The 24,186-nt window shown below is 39.7% G+C and overlaps 1 protein-coding gene across 6 annotated transcripts in view; it reads left to right on the top strand.

The window, feature by feature from the left end:
* Positions 1-24,186, top strand: part of SH3KBP1 (SH3 domain containing kinase binding protein 1) — a 238,457-nt gene that overhangs the window by 94,953 nt on the left and 119,318 nt on the right. For 4 of the 6 annotated variants that reach the window (XM_087758628.1, XM_087758626.1, XM_087758627.1 and 1 more), the window contains one exon: positions 22,882-22,988. In XM_087758628.1, the coding sequence (XP_087614754.1) occupies positions 22,882-22,988 (107 nt within the window). Of the gene's footprint in view, positions 1-22,879; positions 22,989-24,186 lie in introns of all 6 variants that reach the window. The other 2 variants (XM_087758631.1, XM_087758630.1) reach the window with 1 other exon arrangement.

Below are 24,186 nucleotides of genomic sequence, written 5' to 3' on the forward strand. Positions count from 1 at the left end.
ACTAGATTTGAAAAACAGATAGGAGGTATCAGACTGTTGATAATGCATGGTTTGGATTATTCTGAGTAGGATGGCATAGGCTTTCCATCCGAGATTCCTATATTGTGTAGGTGCAGTGACTCGAGTAACAAGATACTATGCCTGCAAAAGTATATTTTGTGTTTCCACTGCCATGAAGTTTCCTAAATTTTATTAATTGAATAGTTCATGCATGTTTTATCTTATTTCAGAATTTCCTCCCTTACAGCCTACTCCACCATTATCAAGGTGCTCACAACATGGAAAGTTGTGCTGTTGTTAGTGGTGCGTCGTGATGTATTCTACTGTCTACCATATTTTTTATGGTTATCTCACGGCTTTCTAATGTTATTTCACAGTCAAGATGCACCAGTAGTTTGCAATAGTTCCTATTCTGTATCTTTCTGCATTCTGTTTTCAATTAGAAATACATGGTTGTGCCTGTTTCTTGCTTGGTGTTAATTTGTAATATCATCCTCTTTAAAAATTCGAAGCATGTTGCTGATGATGGTTAGTTTCCAAGCTCATTGGTAGGGTGGTTGTGCTTGACAAGGGAGTGAAGCATGGAAGTGCTGACAAGTGGCTGATTGCTGATTCTTGGCCCCAAGTGCAAGATTGTGACAGGAAAGTTTGTTATTATCTGTCACACCGCAAGAGCCGTTATTTCCTAACTTCAGCGCTGCCTTTATTTAGAAACTGAAACGGAGATTGGGCAGAGGTCCTCATGGTGAGAAGTAGCTCCCTGCAGATGCCCAAATTATCTGGGCATGAGTTTTGAAGTCAGAGCGGGTGTAGTGCCTCTAGCATGGTCCTCTGCCAGGGCTGCATTGCCCCAGTGAAGCCCCCTCATGGTTTTAGCTGTTATGGCACCTGCAAGGACCCCAGGCCACCCATGGCAGGCCAGGGTACACATCTGCTTCCCCCCAGCAATACTTGGCTGCTCCAGTATCTGCTTTTGATACTGTTTTCTCTAGGGACCAGATTTTGTCAGCTTTGTACCTGTACAGTGCTCAGCCTGGCACTGTATTCATTGCTCAGATTTCTTGAGTAGAGCGCTACAGTATCTGACAGGGATAACGCTGTGTTTAGTGATCAGACAGGGTACAGTAGCGTCCCAGCTGTCCAGTAGCTTGAATTTAAGCCATCAGATACATTTAAGCAGTTCTTTTTTACACTAGGTCATGTATTTTCCTGTTGGCTATCATCCTCTGTCATGCATTCATTGTGGATATTTCAGTGGTAAAATAACCAATCAAAGTATCCACACACAAGCTTCAGTCATTAGCACCAGATATTCCATTCCTTTTAAATAACTTTAAATGCTGTATTTTTGTATTTCCCTAATTCATTTAGTACCACATGTACCTTGTGTAGACTTGTGTTAGACTCCTGCCGGATTCCAGATGTCCTTGATCTATGTAGTCTGGTATCTAGCTCTTCAAAAGCTGCAAGATGCAATGTCAGCCATTATTGCTTCATTTTGCAACTATAATCATAAGACTCAGTATTTTTTTCAGGCCTAGGAATTCTCTGTCAGACTACTGGCTCAGCAAAGTTTTATCCTAAATTACACAGGTCATGGTTACTTCTGGGAATTCAGAAGAGGTCAGGAAGTGTCCAGGAAATGATTTAAACAAAAAAAAGCTCCAGTGACCTAAGTAAAACCAAAAGATTCACTCGCATGCCTGGCAGCTATCGAGCAAATAGAGCAGTGGAAAATAAAAGTAATAAATGTTGAAAGGTTAGCTTGAGGCTGTAGTTTCAGGAACATGTTAAGCTAGCACTGCCACCAAAAAAAGAGCCATCTTTCCTGTTTTTCTTCTTCCCATGTTCTGGTACAGGCGTTTGGCTGCATGGTGGGCCAGACGAGGAGAAAGATCGAGGTTAACATTAAACTAGCAAGAAAAATGCAGAGGCTGTTTCTAATAGCGGGTCAGTTCACTGTCTACCTCCTCACGCTGCTGGACAAGCACTTGATCTGACAGGGCAGCAAGGAGTGTTGCAGGAGCTGGGAGAAGCAGAGGGAGCAGCAGTGCTGACTTTTATTTGGTTGTAGATGAAAATCATTCTGAAAGTGCTATGAGAGCGTGATGGTTTGTCAGACTTTTCCAAAGATGGTTCATGGTCATTTGATTAAATTAACTGCTAAAGAAAACAAGCGTGCTGTCTTGTTAGTTTGAATGGTCGATATTTCTCTTCACTTTTCTACTGTGTTGGGGAGGTATATGGCTTGGTCAGTGTCCAAAAAACCAGCATTGCAGTTGGGTACAGAATCCTTCTTATACAGAACCCTTCTCCCCACTCTTCGTCTTGTAACCACAGAACCGTTTTGGAGATGAATTTCATTACAGATGCAGCTGACTTGAGCCAGAGGCCTATTTATTCACAGCTTTTAACTTGGAGGAAGTAACTTCTCATTCATGTAGCAAGTGTAATGGAAAAGACAAGAGGAACTTGAGAGCTATTTTTAGGAGAAGACAGTGTTTATCCCTGCAAAACTAAAAAAGGTGTTGAGACATTACAAACTTTAAACCTAGACAGATTTTTTTTATTATTATTTTAAGGTGAAGGAGTTTCTTTTAATGTGTACTTCAGTTGCACTGACAGCTTCAGTAGTCCTCCACTTACATTTTTATTTCTATGCAAATTGATATTCTCCTATGCATTGTATGAAAAACCCACTGAAAAATGGAAACTGATAGTGCCAGAAAAATTGTAAACCTGATAAAGTGCTTTCAAATGCACAAAGTGCATTTTGAGCGCTTTTTTATTACTTTTATTTTCACAAATAAAATTTTTTTACCATTTTTTTTAACTTCTATTTTCACAAATAAAAGTAATATTATTGCACAAATGCATCAGCATAACAGCTGACACAATAGTTTTGTAATAGACTGTATGATTCAGAAGCAGAGGGTGAGCAGACAAGTAGTGATGGGTGTACAGATGCCATCAAAAAGGCTACCAAGATGGCAAGGTGTGAAACCAGCCTGCTTGCCTTGCCTGACATCAGAAGTCTGGAAAACTCTTGTTTAAGGAAAACAGAACCTAAAAAGAGAGGGACAGTAAACTAGAAGAAATTGCTCAGTTCAACATGGAGAGCGCTAGCGTGTTGATTAACGTGACATTAAGGAGTCTTAGGCGGTGTCCTGGTGACAGTTTATGGAGGTGGCCCAGTGCTAAGACACAGGGATAGAAGTAGTTTGGGTGAATGCTGCTGTGGGGAAAAAAGGTAAGTATTAAGGAAAGGTTTGGTAGCAGGTTCAGTAGGGGATCTTGGGTGCAGTTGAATCCTTCGATAGAGTTAGGAGAGCTGTGCAACTGGATTCCAGGAATTAGTGAATTTGGCAGGAAGTTTCATCCTTGCACAGATCAGAACTGACATGAAGTCGTCACTACTCACAGCAGGTTGTCAGAAGTGGAATGGTTGTGACCCTGGAGGCAGAGCCGAAGGGTATTAGGGTGAAGAGTCACACAAGTATGACATGCTCAGATGCATTATGAAGGGGGAAAATCTGGGTTAGCTACTGGATGAGGGACTTGCAAAGCAAAGCAACAGAGGTTTTTGATGGGAAGTTAGGTACAGCTTAGAAGCTGGCATTTGGTACAATGTAGTAAGACTGGGTTATTTCTGTACAGAAATCTTTCAGTGTCTAATTTAAAACCCACTGAAAACTAGCAAAAAGATGAAAATACAGGGTAAGCGAAGCTCATTAGAAAGATGGCTGGAAATAAATCCCTTGACTAGAAGACAGAATGTTTAATTTGTTAATCACTTACTGTTCTGAATTTTTTATGGAAAGTTACCATGCCACATGTAGAAAATAGAATTACGGAAATTAAAAGGCAGAGAAGCTTTTAGTATGAAGACACAAAACTCAACAAGCACATGTTTGGCAGTCAGGCTGTAGGAAGTTCTGTGGCAAAAAACTGGGGATGCAAGTGTGAACTGACCACGTCTGGAAAGGAGGAGAGTGATTAAGATCCAGTGCCTAAGTTTGTCTGAACTACCCGCTTTTGCTGTGTTCTGGGGCTTCCCCACCATTTGCGTTGTGAAATTCATTGCTTAATGCAAGAGTGGCACACTGCTTAAGTGGTTATTTGAAGTTTATTTAGAAACATAACGCAAGCTACAGCAACTTTGGGACCAAAGGATATTTAACGTGGGAGTGGACGCTTTCTGGCCTTTGCAGTGCCTGGTGTAAAGGAGACAGCTCTTTATAGCTGTCTCATTATGTAACGTATTAAAGATTACATTAGATTTCCACCGAAGCTTTTCAGTATAAATACTGGACCTAACATAGAGAAACTACTACTACACTGAAGAATATGTTTTTAATAAATTCAGGGAAAGCAGACAACTGATTGCACACAATACAGAAAGCTATGAGGATTTTCTTTTCTTCGTTACTCTTCTTGTCTAGTTTTTTAAACCCAAAATGTAGTGTGGTAGATAGAACTGCTTTTGAAATAAAAATTTAACTGAATCCTTGGAGAGAAAAAGACAAATTTTTCATAAAGAGATTCTTCATAGATGCCATATATCTTCATGAGAATTTCCTTTTTCAGATCCTATAGGAAACCTATTATAAAACTCATTTCAGAATGTGAAGGCTCTGATGCAGTTTTCTGAATCAAATTTATTTAAAGTGTAAAATTGGTTCTGCTAACATCCCTGTGTTTTGAAAAGATTGCTACAGGCCCACATAAAGGAAGAAAGAGGTAAGAAGTTTAGTTCCCCCTTCAAGCTGTCCACCCTTGATGAAGGGGGTAACTGGTTTGCATATGAGGGAAGAGAGTCATATTGTAATCAAATAGCAAAGAGAGTGTTGTCCTGTGACAATCTGAATGTCTTTGCTACTAGGAGCTTTATTCCAATTTCCTAATGGAATAATCTTGTTTGAGAGGACGTGTTAATTTGCCGTCTTCCCCTTGATTTTTTTGAACCCTCTGAACAGTACTAGCTAGAGCTGACAGAAGAGTAGAGGTCTTTAATGCATGTATAGGAACATAATAGTTCTTTTAAATTGAAAGCTGAATAGAGGAATATGACACAAATTAGTGCTCCTAACTGAATGAAAACCTCCATTTTGAGAGGCAGCAGCCAGTGGCCAAGTCACATAGGTGTGCTGGCCAGTCAGTCCGTACCTGTGTTGCTCTGTGGCAGTCCCAGCATCTACTATCACCTTCTCGGCCATGCAGGTGTAGGATCCAAGTGGAAGCTGGGGCAAGGGGTGGAGGGGACGAGTAGAGGTTGAGGTGATTAGAAGGCACTGGGTGGAAATCCATGGTTCTCCAAGCTTCATTAATTCTGCTGCTTATGAAACAGCTTTTAGAGGCTTTTGGATGCCCTGTTCCTCATACAAAGATTACATAATTTAATAATATGCAGATATACATAAAAGTTTCGCATATTTCTAAGCACACAAAACAATTCTTTTTTTCACTCACCTTATGCCACCTTTGTCAAAATACAAAGAGGAGCAAAAATGCAGAAGTTTATCTTCCTGATTTTGAGGTTAAGAATAAAAATAAACAAACAGTAGCTCTGGAGTGTTTTCGGTATAATGATGAAGGCTTCATTTCCCCTTGTATTTCAGTTACCTAAATGGAAGTCTTACCGGTTAACAAGCAAGAGAGGAATGAAAAGTGCTAAAGAAAGGCTGTCTGCAGCTCCCTAGTGAAATGCCAGTCTTCATAGTCTGCCGTTCTAGTATTTGCTGTCTGATCTCAAGTGGCATTTACTGCAGATAAGATCCTAAGGGAGTTTGGTTCAGCCTGGTGAGCTGAAGGATGGGTTGTACTAACATGAGGTTTGTAAACAAGGAAAGGCATCAAATATATGAAATCAAGTTTCTGTGGGTTTGCTGACAGCTCACACCTAGTTGCAATAATATACTTTGCTCTCAGCATCTTCGCCTGTTGAGGCTGACTCACGGGAAGGAGAGTGCCTCAGAACAGCTTGGCTGGATTTTAGCAATCAAGCTGTAGACAAGGAAGATTAATAACAGAGAAATAATAGAGAATCTTGGGGCACAGGGGGCTTAAAGGGTAGCCTTAAAATAGAGTGACAGCATAGCTGAGGTTGGAAGGCACCTCTGGAGATGGTCTAGGTCAACCCCCTGCTCAAGCAGGGTCAGCTAGAGCGAGTTGCCCAGGATCGTGTCTAGTTGGGTTTTGAATATCTCCAACAATGGAGACTCCACAACCTCTCTGGGCAACCTGCGCCAGTGTTTCAGCATCCGTCCAGTAAAAAAAAAAAGAAAAGGTAAGAAAAACAGTAGCTATATTCCATTAACAACTAGAGATCCAGGTCCGGTCCTGGTCCAGTGAAATCCCTGCTTTCCTACTTTTCTGCTTGCTGGCCAAATAGCAAGATGCTGCACAGACAGGAGCTTGTAGTCTTGAATGCTCAAGGCACAAGTCGTAAGTTATTGCAGAATGAAGCCACACTATGTCTCAAGCTAGTTTCTTAAAATGCAAAGAATTTACAAAGACTTTTTGGAGGGGAGTCCTCTATAAAGTGTCATTGTATGTGGAAGAAAAAGGTAAATGTGGACAGGATAAGAGGATGTCAGGAAAGGCTGAGAGGAATGTATTGTAGGTGGGGTGAGAGTGCAGCTGAAAAAGCAAACATGAGTAAATGTTGGCCATAGAGTCCATTAGCTGATGCCAAAAGACTGGAAGGTCAGAGAGGTATTGTTACAATGCAGTGCCAAGCCCTGCTCTAGTGTGTCTGCCTCTCTTGCCAGTGCTCTCCTATTAGAGCAGCATTTCTAGCATAGATGGCTCAGGTAACTGTCATGTGGTCAGCTTGTCCCAGTAACGCATTGCATCCTTTAACTGGCAGTTTTAAACAGAGAAGCTTTTGGAGGCTTATATGCATTTCTTTCAACACCACATAGCTCCCATGCTGGACAGCACTGGAGCAATTTCATTTTCAATTGCCCGTCTTGAAAAATGTCTTTGGGTGATGGTGCTATCGGTCCTTTACTTCTCGCTTTCATTGCATGGTAGCCGTTTGAAACAAGGGATATATGTATGTAGACCAAAGATTAAAACAATGAGAAATCTGAATATGTGCAAGGTAACTAAGAGGTAAATACAGCCCTGGAAATCGAGGCAGGTGGCATGAGTAGAAGAAAACAATCAGTTAATGTGCGTTCCAAGTTAGAAGATATCGATGGTGCCTTTTATAAATAAACTTCCTGTATCATCTGAAATCAGCAGAGAAGCAGTCAGGAGGAGAGAGGGCAGATGATAAATGATTCATTTGCTTGCCTCCTCCTTGAGATTCTTTTCTTTGCCAGCTTGAGATAACAGATGTCTTAAAGCTTATGAAGTCACAGGAAAATAACAAAAGACAATGGGCAGCCAAGACAATATTCTGATAGTCTAAATATTTTGTTTCTTATATTTTATCACCTGTTGGATCTCAAAATCTAGAAAAGCTCTTATACCTATGAATGACTTTGCTTACAAACATTTTGGTTCAATGAGGCTTTCAATGAGGAGAAGCGGTTCTTCTGTATTGGGACTATAATCTTTTGTTCGTTGTGACTCAGCCTTTGCTTACAGGCAAGTCAGCTGGGCATGGGGAAGCGTGAAGACTGATTGTCCGTTGTGCTGTACAGCAAATACAGTGCTTTTTGCAGAACTTTGTGATCATTGGTGAGAACAAATTTCAAAGGACACTTGTCTTCGTTAGCTGTATAAAATCTTTCAAAGTTAATTCAGAACAGCCTGTATTTTCAGCTTCAGCAGGGGGCCATTTCTCTGCAGTCACTGTACACTGGGTGAGGTTCTTGCCTTAATACGCTAATCTCTCCAGGGATTGCTAGCTCCCACCACCTAGGTCTGTATTGAAGATGCCAAAGAATACTTTAACCTGAGACTTGTTACAATAAAACTTTTGCAACCCAAACCAAACATGACAGTGTATTCTTTGTGGGTTTCTACATTGAGAGCACACTGCATTTGAAGTATTGGAAACAGAATAAGATGGTGAAGTAATTATTCTGACTCAGAAAGGGCGTATTTATATACTCCCACTTTAAGAAAAAGGATAGGTACATTGGTGAATATTTTATCATTCATGTGGATCTCTGTGCTAACTGAAGTGAAAACTGAAGGACTGACAGTTCTGCAGCGGCTGCCAATACTATGTACTGTAAAAGAAGGGACCATGTTTGCATCGTCACTCTGGGTTTGTCTGCAAGCAAACGCGTCGCCATGAAGTGCTATGTTCTGTACTGGAGTGGTGGTCTTCAGTGAGATAGACTCTGTGGCTCTGGCTTCCTCTGTTTCCACATACAAATTTGGCTTTGTTCACTAAGCTGTTTGGAGTTCAGAGGTCTTTTCCATGCCTACATATCCATTGCAAATTGATTTGCAAGAGCATGTTTAGTCTCACAGTGAAGGCCAAATGGTCATCAGATTTGTTGTCATCCCAGCTTTAGCTTAAACTTGATCTGTTGAAAAAGGCCATGAAACAGTTCTGTGTTTGCTTTTGCCTGTTGCTACTGAGTCATCATCCTACCTTACCACACTCTTTTCTAAGTATAAATACTCTCTTTGTCTTTATAAAAGGTTGTTTAAATTGGAGTTTCAGTGCAGGCTTCAGCTCTCTTAGTGGGTTTTAAGATATTGAACATCTGTGAACACTGCAAAATAATAAAACAACAAGATAAGTGATCTAAGAGCAGACAAAGAAATGTAATTTACTCAAAAAGACTGACTTAAATAATAAGTTACTTAAAGGGACATTCTGTAAATAAAAAAAGTATGAATTACCTCAGAGGCAAATAAGTTATCAGATGTTTTGCATGCTTCAGCATCTGTCTTCAAAGGCAAAAGGTAGTGAATTACGCAAAGCTTTACATGTATTTATATTAATCTTTCCTTGCAGCACAAAGATATCAAGCATCTTTTGTGTGGTGCTTGATTTAAAATTTTGTCTTAGATATGGAATCCTAAATTTGCTTTTGTTATTTTTTCATCTTAGGTATTGATAGAGATTTCTTCTATGCTTAACTAAAGCTTTCTATATTACTGAATTTCCTTACTGTCCGGTTTTCAATAATGCAAGCAGCACGCACTTTATAATAATAGCCAGGGTTCATATTAGTTCCCAGGTGCTGCTTTTTGTGAAGATATTTAGACTGATATTAGTAGATGGTTTAATATTTACAGATGACTGTATCAGGATATAGTGTAGCTCATAGTAGCTCTGTAAGCAAACATGCTGCTGCTGTTCATAACATACAAAATCATTTTAGCCTTGAGGACAAATATGAGCATTAGCCTGGAAGTGGAAGCCGTCTGTGGCTGTAGTTGTGCTGTGGGGATACGTGTGAACACAAGGCATGACCAAGAGGTAGCTGGGGGAAGAAGGCTGAAATTCCTTGGTCGTGCAAGGACTGCCTATGGAAGCTGCATACTCCTCCTGTTCCCTTTCTCCAAGCAGCATCAAAGATTAACCAGAAAAAGCTGCTTTTAAAGCAAGATTTTAGCGGATATTTGTACCTGAAGCAGTCGGGTACAACACTTAATACAAAGGCTTTCAAAAGCATTGAACCCTGAGTACTGAGGGAGTCACTGACAGCTGTTCTTCCCTGTGAGCATGTCTTGTTTCAATTGCTTTTGTGGTCATGTGCTTTCCTGTGTCCCTTTCTACTCTGTGTCAAGGAGCTCCCTTGGGTAAGACCAACTTCCAGCATCGTAGCTTCAACATTTGAAGAGCTGTGCGATGGCACTGGAGTATGTACTTGGGCCTCTCTAAACAAATGCGAATACCATATTGAGACATAGCAATGCTTCTGGTGACTGATGAAGCAATTAAAACATTTGACTATTGCATTTTGTGTAATATATATGAAAGTAAAGGTGAAGTCTTGAATGATCAGTGGGCTGAGGTGGCAGCAAGGTTTTCAGAGACTTACGCGTGCATAGTACTTAAATGAGAAGCATTTTGATACAGGTTCTTCCAAACTGATGGAAGAGAACCGTAGACCGATTATGCATATCTGTGACCATATACACAGCTGGAATATAAGGTTAAACCTATGACTATGTTATCCTATTGTCTTAATCTGTACATTGAAGAATATTAAGGAATACAGAACAGGAAATAGGTTGCTGGAAAATTATTTAGTAATTGTAAATCTTATGGGTAAATGAAGTGCCAGGAGTATATTATGAAAAGTTGTGTATATTTATTTTTTCATACTTTAATAGTGGTTGGCTTTAGTTATGGAGAAGAAGTTAGAGAAGAATGTTTTATTATATTGACATTTTTAAGCAGCGTGATTGATACATTAATGACACAGACTCAGTCCTGTAATTCTTCTGCCCTCATAAACATGGAGTGTATCTGCAAAACACATCCAAGTGTCCTTGTTTTTTTAAATTGCTTTATTTCATTATTGTAAAGATAAAAATGCATCCCTGCAGGATTTCAGGGGTTTTTTTGATCATGGAGGGAAACAGAATAATAAAGGAGCAGTGAGAAAAAGCTGGAGAAGGAGGGTATCGTATAGTTGTGAGCAACAGTGTTTGGGTTGAGCACATAGGGGCCAATTATTGTATCGCTTGTACTGGTATCATTTCTTGAGGTTGTAAGATGCTCTACGTTTTTGGTTTTCCATTTATGCTGGAACAGCTCCTGTTCCCTGCTCTCCTGACTGAATCTGCCTTAATTTTGAGTGACTTTCCCTTTTTGCTTCTCAGAAGGCAAGTATTTGGAGGCCCTTTTTGTCTCTTCCTTAATGTTGAGCAATTCCTCTTTTTTTCTGTCTCTTTTTTATGCATCTCAGGATTATAACATATTCTGTCATGTAGTTTGTTGCTGTCTGCCTTGGATACTTATTTGCAATAACAGCCACCGCTGTGTTAAAATTAACTGTGGAAGAGATTTTACAAAGTGCTTGAAAGATGTAGGAGTCTTTTAGACTGAACTTAACCTTTTAGGTGCCTAAATATCTAAGTATACTTGCAAATCTTTCCCATGTTACTACCATTTAATTATGTTCATTGTTATGACAAAATTAGGCCTCTGGGGTAGACAAATGGGAATCTCAGTACTGGAACCAGAGGTTGGTCATTTGTGATAAATGCAGCACGGGAGATCAAGTAGTGACTAAAAAGCTATTGGAAGAGATTGTAACTATTATTTAAGTGCTCTGGCTGTTCTGTATATAAAAATACATTTGTCTTTTGGCAACGAGCCTTTTGATCATCTTAACTATTCTGCCAACAATCCTGCCCAATTCTAGGTGTTCTTCAGCAGTGAAATGACAAACAAATGCATGTGAAAGTTGAATGAAATGAAATGAAGGCATAGTCATAAGGGAGAAAAATGCTGCCTACATGTCAGCATCTGGAACATAGTATAATTTAAAAGTTCTGCCTGTAGTGCCTAGTAAGTTTTTTGTAATAAAACTCACGCTTTAAAGAAATGGTAGTATGTCTGGCTTCTGCTGTCTGGACTGTCTAGTGAAGTACAGATGTCAGGGACTGCCTGAGAGGTACAAGGTGCAACCAGATATGCTAATGAGTAAGGCTTTTGAGTTTCTACATCACTTGTTTCCACTTTTATTGGCAATGCGCTATTGAGGGTTGGCATAGGACTTATTCAGTGATAGTTAATTTTGCTCAATGCAAGTCTTACTGGGAGAGTTTTACAGACCTTTAGGAATGCATTTGTGTTTGGATAAATGCTCTTAAGCCAGGCAAACCAGTGATTCACGGATGGACTTGCACTAGAGCAGACAATACTTTGAGAGTCTGAGATGTGGTAGGACTTCTCTAATTTTCTTCTCAGATTCTGCCTGGGATCTATCTACAGACTTGTGTAGGAGCTCTTGTCAGAGTCACTGAAAGGTAGTGAAGTTGTGGAGGTGCAACTAAGGAGCTAAATTGTCCTGAAGAACTTTTTCTTGTAACAGGTGATGTACCAAAGAAGAGCTCTGAAATTTAGGGTGGGGGAATTAAGCTGAGCATGCCCCGAAGCGAGAAAGAAAATCTTAAGGGAGTTTGACATGAAATAACTGAGATGCAGCGTAATAGCAACAATATAACGTTCAATGCTTAAACTAACTTTGGGAAATGAAATCTTGTTCTGTGGTTTGCCAAGCCAAGTTTCTCCAGCACTGAAGAAAATGTGGTGCTCACCATGGGCAATTTGATTTGTTACTGTTGATGTGTGGTGTTGGTTTAGCATTAATGATCACAGTCAGGCAAATCCTTACGCTCAGGGAGATAAACCTCTAGGTGTGCTTAGTAGCAGAGGATTTTGAGGTATAAAGCTTGCTTTCCATGAGAACTAAAGGTGCAAGGCAGTAATGAGGGAATTGAACATTTACCTTTTGGCTCTTTTGATTAAACACCCTCTTGTTAAATTACAGCTTTTTGAATGTGTTAGAATCTTATGAAAAAAGTAAAAGGAAGAAGACCAAAAGAACAGGATCTCTGTGTGGCATCTTTTGAAAATGACACTATATTAAAGAACTAAATTGCTGGCAGCCTTCTTACCATGAGCCATCACTCTTAATAAGTCGTCAGTTTAATTTAGTAAAAATGAATGCTTATAAATACCATAGAGCCTTGTTTAACTGATGAAAACAACTATGAAAATATGGGAAAATTTCTGTGGCATTCAGAGTTTCTCACCACCAAAAGCTAAAGGTGCTGCAGAGCTGGCTAGATGCAGCTATCGCAGAACACTTGCCTCCCCTTCTCCTCCAACGTTGCCTGGGGTGACTTGTTCTGCCCCTGCATGGTGTATGTAGACTTGCCAAAACAGATAGCCTTTTGGTTTGTTTCTTTTTTCCCGTTTGTTGCTCAGTTTTGGAGGATAGTGATACACATCTTATCTGCCAGGTACAGAAGTCTTGTCCTGTGCCTGTGGAATGAACTATCCCGTGTGGCTACTGTGGCACTGTTCATTTTTGGGGATGTTGTGGAACACCGAATGTTAATTTTCACTTTCAGTACGGAGATACCTTTTGGGAAACCTACCTTCTGTTCAGCTGTCATAGAGCTAATGGTGCCTGGGGCTTCAGAGGGCCAGCAGCAGCAAGAATAATTGATGTATTTCAATTTATCATATTTATTTATTGCTCTTCTGAACATGTATTCCTGGCCACTTGTGCAACTCAAATAACAAAGCATAGCGTAACATGCCCTTTAAAACGGCAGGTTATTTTGGATTATAGCATTTTCATGTTGGTAGCTGAGAAATAATAACAAATCTTAACACGAGGAGTGCAATTGAGGGCTCCTCCTGGTGTGTTTTCCTTTTAGCAGAGCTGAAGGACAGGTAGTTGTATAACCTCACACGCTGAGCTGCTGCACGTCAGCAGCCCAGTGAGCAGCCCTGCCACAGCTCTGTTCTCTGCAAGGTTTTGAAAATATCATGGCTTAATTGCCATGGGAGACACATGCCTGAGTTTTTCTGCCCAAGTGACTACTCGTCTCGGTGTAAGTGCTGCAGAATCAGACCCATTACGCCAGACTGGCTGAGTCATGTTCCCAGTTTACCAGGGCATCTCCTAGCTTCACACGTTAGCTTCCCAGAATTTAGGATTTGTCTGGGCTTGTGTTCCAAGGCAAATTTAATGTAGTTTCCTAGATTTTAGGAACACTGGTGAACAGGAAAGTGAAGTGTCTGCTCTGTCTGTGGATGTGTTAATATTTTTTCTTTGACTTTGTTGCCTTTAATGGCTTCCGAATGAATATTTAAATTGTATAGATAGTCTAGAGGAAAACAAGATTCTAGCTTAAAAATCTGACTGATGTTCTAAGCGCCCAGTATGAAAGAGAGTTTTGTTTTTTGTTAAGTGTTGTTGATTTATTGCATGTGTTCATTGTGTAATAGCTCTCATGAGTGCAGCAACCAGAAAGTTGGTTGCTGTATTTTTTGCATCTTTCCAACATTTCTTGAGGCATTTGTTTAACGTATGTTGTTACCTGTTGGAGTGAAAATAAAATCTTCACAGTGTTTTGGGGTTTTTTCCCTGATAAGAGAGGCTTATTTGAAACTGATGTAGCAGAGCTCAGAGTAAGACCTGCAATGTAATGTCATTACAGAGATTGAGAACCTGTCAAAAAGCACTGATATTCTGGTAGCTAAAAATGAAGTAGCACAGTTGTTGGCATTCTTTAAGAAAAAGGCATACTTTTTAAAGCTGTTCTGGAATTTTTTTTTTAGTTAAGTTGGACAGAAGTCAGCTTCTAGACAGCAAGCTGGTAGTACAAAGTTAATATTTTTGGAGATTGCTGTGTAGGAATCCATGTGGTTTGATCTAAATGCCTTTATTTATAGAGAAGAGAGCACAAAGTAAACTGAATGTTCACAGTGGTTCCACAAATTAGAGCTATTTACTTTCATGTACTGTATGTTGTGAAGTACTATTGTGCATAGGCAATTTAAGCAGTATGAATTATGTGATGGAACGTAAGACAAGTGGGCAAGATGCAACAGCAATTCATGTTTCGCTTTGGTTTATTCACAATGCTTTCTCTAGAGATCAATACAAAAAAGCAGCAAAGAGCAAAGTAGTCAACCACTATCCCAAAACCTGGCTAAGGGGATAATATTTTGGGATTATCCCATGACAGCACGAGATGTGTGCAATGAGAATAGAAAGAGAAAAGGCCTTTTGTAGGCCATTTGCAAATCTTGTTGTGTTTCTGTTCTTGCATTTTGAAACTTCATCTGCCATCCAAGAAAGGCTATTTCAAGTTTGTGTATCTCTTGTCGTTCTTAAGAAAGCTAATTTATTGCTACAGATATCTATTGCCTGCAGTATTTCTTAAAGCTCCTTATACAGTCATTTTGTATGAATTGTGTGCTAGCCAGTGTAACAAACTTGTTTTGTAATGTATCCCTGCAAGTTGTCTTCCGAGTATGAGACAAGAAACCAAATATACAGGCAAGTGCAAGATCTTGTGTTGGGTAATAGGCCCCCTCCTGTCAACAGCTGCTAATTGCATAAGGGATGGTGGGGAACCCCAGTGCCAGGCAGTGGGACCTAGTGCATGTGGTAGTGAGCTAAGTCCCAAAGTTACAGATGACCAGGGCAAGCCACCCTGTTGAAATATGCCTTGGCTTACCCAGCATTACAATGAGGACAGAAGCATTTGCTGCTTCTTGGAATGTACTGCTTGTGAAAGGCACTAGAGGAGAGCAACAAATTGTTATTGTTGAGAACAGGCAAGAGAATGCGTCATTTGGCAGAAGCTGGTGTAAAGGCACCACTTGCTGCTGAGGAATATTTTTGCATCTCTGGAAGCAAGTGAGAAGCTGAGTGAGCTTGTCCAGTCTTTACCACGATTGTGTAACTGCTTTTAAAGTACAGTTTAAAAAGCCTGTTGGAAACCCTGTCACCAAGTTCCAATTTTCGTCTTGTGATTGAGTGTTTCACCTGTAATGCTAATCCAAAATAATCATTTACACTATGAAGTTTAAAAGATACAGGTACTAGAACTAGTAGCTTTGATGAACATACACATTTTCAGTTCTGCATGTGGTTGAGTTAATGTGTAGTTTAATACTGTGTTTTACACTTTTCCCCTAAAAGATAAAGTATAAAATATGCAGCCTGTATGGCAAGGCCAAGTGTTCTTGTTGGAGTTTGGAGTTGCTTTGTCTAATTTGCTGGTGATGATTTGATTGCATTCTTGATATTGCACTTGCAGAAGTTCCTACTCCTTTTATATATATATATATATATGCATTTTAAAACTTTCAGACTCAGAAAGAAAAAAATTTTGGTGGTGTATGGTTGAATTGTGCAAGTGTCTTTTGGGTTTGTTTACAGTTACTTTTTGAGCATTTCCTTCTGGTTTGGGTTAGGCTTAAATAATGATCTAGGCTTCACTAGTATTCCAGTTCTGTTTGTCAGATGCACAAGCTCTGGCTCCTGCTGTGGCATACAGAAGTGCTCCACTCCTCAGTTAATTAATGGTTTTCTCCTAAAAGCCTATGACCACTGGTACTCCGTGGTTGCTGTAAGTTGCTTCCATTAATTACTGCTGTTACGCAAAAGACTCATACATGAGAAAAGGCCTGAATGTTGCTGCATGTTTTTAACAAAAGAATGAATTCATTGTACAATATGAGGTTTGCCATTATTCCAACGGTGCATATGTGTTAAAAACGTGATGGTGTTAAAAAAAAGTGTCTTCCAGGCTTTCAGGTTCCTCACAGACAAATCTTGGTCATAAAATTCAGAGCAGCAGCCAGATGGCTGAAACCTGGAAATGTTGCTGTGGAGTCTAGCAAGAGAAAACCTACTCCTCAGTAACAGTAGAACGTTAACACACTCAGAGTAATATATTACTAGCAGTGATGGCATATTGCATTGTGGCTTAATGGTGCTTAATGGAGTCCTGCAATCTCCATGATTCAGCTGCACATGTCAAAGCAAGGCAATTCCCAGTTCATCTGACTGTAGCAAAACACAGCAGCTGTACATAACCCATTTGGTAGAGTACTGGGAGCACCTCAGATATTCCATCTTCCCTCACCCCTCCTTGCAGTTTATCTTTCTCTTCTCTGGTATATTAATGTCACAAATCAAAACAAACAAACAAACCAAACCAGACAAAAAACCCCCCAACACTTCCCCCCCTTAAAATATTCACACCCAGCTTCTGTTTTCTGCTAGACAGGGAACAAACAGACCTCAGCAGGGTTTTTTTGTCATCCATCCAAAAGCATTCACCCTTCTAACAGCATGTGGGTGATGAGAGAGTTGGAATTGACACGTCACATCCCAGGTCGGAAAAATACTGCCAAAATCCTCCAGGAAAAGAAGGAAATTGGAAGTTGACAATTCCGCTGCGTTTTAAAATCAGAATTGTAGTTCTAGGAGCAGGTAGATATTTGGATGGTGGAGTCCTTGTGTCATAGAAGATAGTGACAGAATCCACATTAGAATTGAGTATGACCAAGACTTTATCTGAAGTCTCTCAACACTATCTTCAATATACTTTAAAAAAAGCAATTTAAAAAGTTAACATTTTTAATGCTAACTATCTGTTTGCTCTTAATTAGGTAACTTCTGTTTCTCAAAAGCATCTAGTGAGGGTCATGGTTTTAAGAAGAATTTTTCTAAGAAGTAAGGTTGTAGCTCAACCTTATTCTTAACATTTGCATTTTAAAATACACAATTCAATGATTTATAACAAAAAAAAAATATAGTAACCATCTAGGCTGGCAGTCCAAAACCGCTGTACCAGAACTCCATTGATACCATTAAAATCATTAACATGCAACCTAAAAGCATATATGTCATCTCTTAGTTGTACAATAGTTGCCTTTTGTCTTTTTGCATATTAAATTTAGAACTGGTTTCTATCTGAGTCATATCACAGCCCAGCTTGCCTAACCAGGAGACACTGTGCATTGAACCAGTTCCCCCCAGCTACAGATACAGCTTTGAAAGCTGGACGGATGGGAAGTGCAACGGAGGCTGATGAGCAGATCATGCCGCGTGCAGGGAAATCTGAAATAGAAGACAGGAAACTTTTTCTCCAACTTGTCATTTTCCTCCTAATAGACCCACCTGAAAGGGGCTTCTTTGCCAAGTGGTTTTACTGAGTTCAGTCACTTTGCACCTACTTGAAGGGTGGCCCAGTGGATCTCAGTTTCCTTCCGTGGTAGGGGGAAGTCCATGGGCCTGCAGGAGCTGCTATGCGCTTTAGTGTGTAAAATTATTTAGGCGTGGGAGAAATGTCTTTAGGCTCCTGGTGCTGCAAACCTTGACTCAGTCCCCAACCTAACTCATGCAATTTCCATAGCAACACTCTTTTATTAAAAAACTATAATAAAAGAAATCCAGGAACAATTGGATTGGATCGTTTGAGCTGCAATGATATCAATACATCTCTTTTTAAAACAGATCCAATTACAAAACTGTGGGGCCTAGTTTTGAAGAGACTGTCAGCCATTTAGGTATACCTTTTGTCAGCTGGGAGAGGGACAGACATTTGCTCCATGGGTCTGTTCTCTGAAGGTTTTTATTGAATATAGTTTTTTGACTCTATAGAATAGTTGTACGGTGTTACAAAACAGATTGCTGTACTTGTTCTCTTGTGGTTGGGAAAAAAGTGGGTTGGTATGTAGAGTTGATGGACCTTCTGTTAGTGAAGTTAACCGTGTGGTTTTCACTGACAGGACAGGCTACAAAGACATTAGCATCAGTGAAAAGCAGGCTCTATAGAAACCACCGTATAACCCATTCGCACATACACACATGTATATAAACATCTGTTTCATGACAGAGATTTTAAGTTTAAAAAAAGTAGTTTGGATTTGAAAATTCCAGTCTGTTTTGAAATACTTCACTTCCTATCTACTCTGCCGCTGCCGCACTTTTCATCAAATCCCGCGTTGTCAGTTTGTGACCTTTCCTGGGTCCGATGGCAGCATGTAAGTACCGGTGCGACTTCTTGTGTAGCGTTTCGTCAGCTCTTGGTGCCCCTTACAAAGGTAAGCATTGAATGACGATATGTTGTCATTGCCTCTTTTTTGTCTTCATTGCTAATGCCAGAGGTGTTTTTAAATATCTAGAAGTCATTCTCTCTCTTGCATGTGTACAGCTGGAGGAAGCCCCTTTATGGTCTCCTGCTGTCACAGGCAACCATACCATTTTTTAGAATCTGATCAAACACCCCTTTGAAATGAATTAGATTTGTGCCCTCAAAGATATTTTTGTTTGTTTCAAGTCTCTCAATATATGTTCATTCCTTTTTCCATTTGACCTAACTTCAGAAATTTTAAAGTTAGATCTTTTAGTCTGATCTAGCCACAGCAGTAGAACAAGGCACCTCCAGAGAATCATTCATCTGACGTATTTTAGTTGTCTGTTTTACAGTGACACTAAATACCCTCTGGAGGTGTCAGGTTCTGTCCACTCCTGAGTGATAGGCTCAGATTTAGACACCCGACTCAGGAAGACCTACAGTGAGAGACAGGTCAATCTTGGGATAAAGACCCAAAGGAGCTGTTTTAGCAAAGCCTGTTGTTTACACTGCTAAGCTACCAAGTTTTGCTCTGAAAAAAAGAGTTTGGGGAATAATTGGAGAAGCGTTCACCTCTCAGGGCAGAGGGAACAGTAGCCTCAGGCAGGGTGAGCAGGAGTTGGCAATCAACACCTGAAAATAAGAAGGCAGCCAGTATTGCTCTTAAGGTCCATCACGACATGACACCTTTCTCAATGCATGCAAGGTCCATTTTCTTTCTTCCCTTGCTGGATCCGCAGACACTTTGTAAGGGTTCAGTGCCTTCAACACAGGGAGCGGAGCAGTCTCAGGCATGCTCTGCCGCACAGTTTTTGAGATCTTGGTGCCACTGCTTCAGACGCAATATGCTTTGCAGTCACTGGTTTGTTAGCCCCCTTGTACATGCACAGCAAATTCTCTGTAGCTGCCTGGTTTGTTTTAAGAACAGAGTGCACAAACTAGGCATATGATTTTTTTTCCTTTGAGGCTTATTATAACTATGTAAATGGAAGCCTGTGCATTTTACAAGGGTGAGTGACATTATTTCTGTAGGATGGCTTGTTCTGAATAAAATGTAGCTCGGTTTGTTCCCGACCTGGAGCTCATAGCTGTTTTGCCTTCAAAACACTTCTGTATGTTGCACCACAGCTACGGGAAATGAAAAAGCCTAGAACTGAAAGCAGCAGGCAGAGCGCAGTGTGGCGCTGCCTGCAGCAGGTTACTTGCTACAAATTATTATACATGGGCCAGTAAAAGTTCACTGATACCTTTTTTTTCCTTCTTTTAATCCTTGCAAAACCCAGTGAGGACTTTGCAGCACACCTTTTCTGATTTTAAAGCGCTGGGTTTATTACCTGCCTTTTCACCACTCAGTAACTTTTGACTTCCAGGTAACTCAGTTTATGCTCAAGTGTGGAGAAAAATGCAAAAAAACTCCTATAAAATATTTTCTTCATCAATTTACAAGTATGAAAAAATGGATTAGATTGGAAAGTATCTGCAGTCTTCATTGCAGAATTGCTGTCCTATATGGTTTAAAATTATCTTCGCATCAATCAGTCAAATTACTTACATTTTAAGGTCGCAGTGTGCCATTTAGATCTCAGATGACTAGCAGTTAAAGCAGAGACTGTAACAACATTCTGCAATAAGTGGCAATATTAGCAAAAGGGGAAATGGCAAGAGAAGACCAAGACTTCAGTGTTTCTGTCTAAACTGCTTGTTAGTTGTCCCAGTTGGTCTTTCTGGTTCCTGACCACGCTGCCTTTGGAGACTTTGTGCTAGTTAAGAAACAGACAAAAAGTCAGTGATGCTGGGGTGGGAATATGGCATTTGCAAAACCACAGTTTTTCTTTACTAACAGTTTTTGTATACACACTGCTTGATTACTCTAACTTCTTATCCTACCAGCTCTGTCTATATCATCTATCTTCTTTCTTAGAAAACTCATACTGCTGTATTACATAGGTTGCTTTAGTGTAAGAAAAAACAGATGATACCCCTTGGCTGTAGAGCTCCCCACACAACTCATGCTCTGCTCAAGTGCTCCAAACATTAGCATGGACATGGGGTCCAGCAGCACCTTCTCTTTAAAACCAGAGGGATTTGCTGCTGGATCTGTTGTCTTGCAGTAGATCAGAGAGAGGAACTAGTTGGTACATAGAGTCTATGCCTCTTGTTGGCTTGCTACTCTCCACTTGGGTGTTTCTTTAGAGAAAGATTTGGGAGGCGAGGGAGAGCAGGGAGACAACCATGAGCCTAATGGAGATAAATGCAGTCTTTCGGGAGGTTTTCCTGTACAGTAATAAAAAAACTTTATGGGGTGGGAGGGGGAAGGATTCATACAGTTCTATTATTAATATCCAGAATTGTGTTTATTTCTTACTGTCTTAGCTTAGCTATCTTCAAAAATATTCTCCAAGAGTCACACAATATTGATTATTAAATAGGGTGGCAACTGACATCTGTCACATCAGGCAACATCAGCACATCAGTTGCTACTTGATGTTAGAAATCATAGGGGGAATGGTATCTTTAGGGAAAATAGCCAGCCTCTTTTGCAAAATGAAAGAAGCACTCAATATGGAAGGTATTTATTATATTTAAGTTATTTTGAGTGCAGCTGTGTAAAGTTGTCAATTTAGGACCACTTTAGTTTAGATGGTGAAGAATGAACCGTCATCTGTAGGTGGAAAAAAGAGCCAATTTGAGCAAGTTTGGTTACATTACATTAAGGTATTAATTTTAACATTCAAAAAGCTGCCACTCATGCAGGATTGCAGTGGCTGTGAAAAGTATTGTCAGAAAGCCGAATTCAATGGCTTCCCTTCTCCCTTCTTTCTCTAGTTTCAATTAATAGATTAGAAAAAAAAAAAGTTCTGTAACTTTTTATTACTGTTTCCCCTAGATTAGAATTATCAACAAATGTTGCAGGGGAAATAATAGACTGACCATTTCTGTAATTTAATGTCAGATTAAGGCTGTTCTTGGACAGTGTTTACACAACTGATTTTGGTGTGTGTTGAACATGTTTAACAGTTAAGAGAAAGCATAAGAGACAGGACATTCACTTGTGTAAAGTGTCTGTATATATCTTTGTGTGGATACATGTATATAAATAATATGACATAGTATGTTTTATACATTGCACATCTTCTAGAGAAGAGGGAGTCATCAGTGAATCCTGTGTTTTGAATGATTTCTCTCTTCCTACCTTCTCCTCCTCCCATGGTCATGATTCATGTCAGTAAGTTGTCCTTCAGATAATAGAGGCTGAGCAGCAAGGTTCAGCAATTTAATTTAGGGAAGTTCTGTCATCCACTCTGCTACAAATAATACAAGTATAATTATATGTAAGCCAGCGGATCTGGCAAACAAAGCTCTGGAACTGAATCTTTTCATTTATCTGTGTGTCTTAAAACTATGATGGCAGAAGGGTCAAGTACGGGGTCTTACTCTTATTCAGAGCTATGAATTCAAGCCTCTCTCCAGCTGTGCATCCAAAGATGCTCCCTCATACCAGCTTCTCATGGGAGCCTGCACGTCCAAGCTGAAGAGGAAGATGGCTGCTAACATTACTTCCAGTAGCTGGCTAATTATCAAAATCAGCCTGTCTTAACCACACTAACCCAATGACATACCTAGCTTTGGGGGTCCTTTAGGATGGTTTTCCTTCTATTCTCTTTAATCTGATACTAGTCCATAAATAAATATGCACTTTACAAATATGTGTGTATACGTACATACATATATATCTGTATGTGTGTATATATGTAAAAGAATACATATATATATAAAAAGGTTAGGGAGATTTTGTACACCTGGGAATTAATTATGGAGAAAAAGATAAAGGACAAAATAATCAGCTGAGAGCTTATTTCCATATGAGCAAAAGCCACAAGGTTTTGGATCCCTTCCCCACCCCTCCAATTTCTGGATTTGCCTACACCATGCGTATAGAGCACTAGCCTAGAAGAGAAATTGTAGCAAATACACCTGGAAAGATCCCCTGGGTAAAGTTTGTCCATCCTGTCACTAGGAAGCGCAATCTATTAGTTAAATTTTGGCTCTTGAATAATGTTGCAGAAAGTAAAAAATCCCCACAATTTATTTTCATTTATTAATTGCATTGAATTGTAAAAATAATTGAAAGAAATAATATGCACCAGAAATCTTTTCTCCACCCTCTTTTTGTAAATTAATTCTAGGCCAATATACTAAGCATTACAAACATTCAGATTCTTGTAATAGTGCTCAAAGAATAATATTTCATCGTTAATCATTTCCCCTGGCTTGTGTTTGGCATGGAATTTTGTTTTCATTTTACAATTTCCCTGTTTCCTTCATTTCCACCAGGAGAGAGAAACAGAAGAAGAAGATGTCAGGTGGCTTTCAGTTATATGCCTCAAAATGAAGATGAACTGGAATTAAAAGTTGGTGACATCATTGAAGTTGTGGGAGAGGTGAGCAGATCTTTAATGGAATACGCACATGCAGTTCTGACATGTCTTGTGAATGCTAAGATCTTAGATACAGTGTGTTCTAAGACCTAATTTAAACCAGACATTTTTCTTCTCTGGTACACTGATGTGTCTGGTTTGGGTTACTGTTGGGGGTGAGGGGATGTGGTTGTTTCCTTATGGATTTTGTGAGGGTTTTTTTCCCTGCAGCACTTCTCCTGGTTTCACTCCATCAGTTGACGCTTCTGAGTTCTGTTCAGCGAAAAAGCTCAAAGTTGGTGCTACAGGGCTATTGAGTTTATATCTCTGAAGAACCAAGATTATAGCAGAAAAAGCTCTTCCCAATTTTAGTAAGCCAGCCACAGGGAAGAATTATCTTTACAGAGTTAAACACTTTTAAGAAATTTACTTGAAGCCCTCTGGAGTTCAGCCGTGACATTCACCTTTTGTCATCGTTGCCTGCAAATTTTAACAATTTCATTTTTGTGCAATCATTTTTTTTTAAAAAAAAAACAAACAACCCAACAAATTCTTTAGAGACTCAAGATGCACCTCTTTTGGGTGGAAATGGTTGCGGAAAATGAATGCACATCTCTTAGAAGGACTGGGAACAAATTATGAAAGCTTGGATAGAGATAGAGAAATTTTCTTTGCATTGGTGAATCTGGTTACAGGATCAAGGAATGCTGTTCACTGAATACCTTCAGTTTTGTTCCATTAGAGAATTTAGAATTATCCTCTTAATAGCATGAGGACCAAAAGTCAAAATGCTAACATGAAGCCTTTAAGTAGAATGCATTCAAACTCATGTAGTCTTTATTTACTTAGCTTTAAAAAGACCGAAGAGCTTAGTCTGCTCAAGCAGCCAATAAAAGGTGTGTTTCAGCTTGTATCGTTTATTTGTAGGATTTTTTTCCCTGTGACTCAGCAGCTAATAAGTCCCCATTTATTTTCTTGGCAAGGATATATGATTCATTTTCTTTTTCCTGCCTCTGTCACTTAAGAAATTGGTTCTAAAAGAATATAAATTCTGCTGCAATCTACATGACATCCAGCATTTTCTTATGAGAGATTAAATTCTCACATCTGAATGTAAGAAGCTTAGTGATCACTGGTTTTCCCTTAACCTAGCTGCGCATGCCAGGTCTGCACATCATTCTTTCTGGAATCAGACATGATGCGTCACTTATCTAACCTTATT

Source organism: Nipponia nippon, unplaced genomic scaffold (genome assembly GCF_047370975.1).
Source record: "Nipponia nippon isolate SJK-2023a ecotype South Korea unplaced genomic scaffold, ASM4737097v1 scaffold_2, whole genome shotgun sequence".
Classification (NCBI taxonomy): domain Eukaryota; kingdom Metazoa; phylum Chordata; class Aves; order Pelecaniformes; family Threskiornithidae; genus Nipponia; species Nipponia nippon.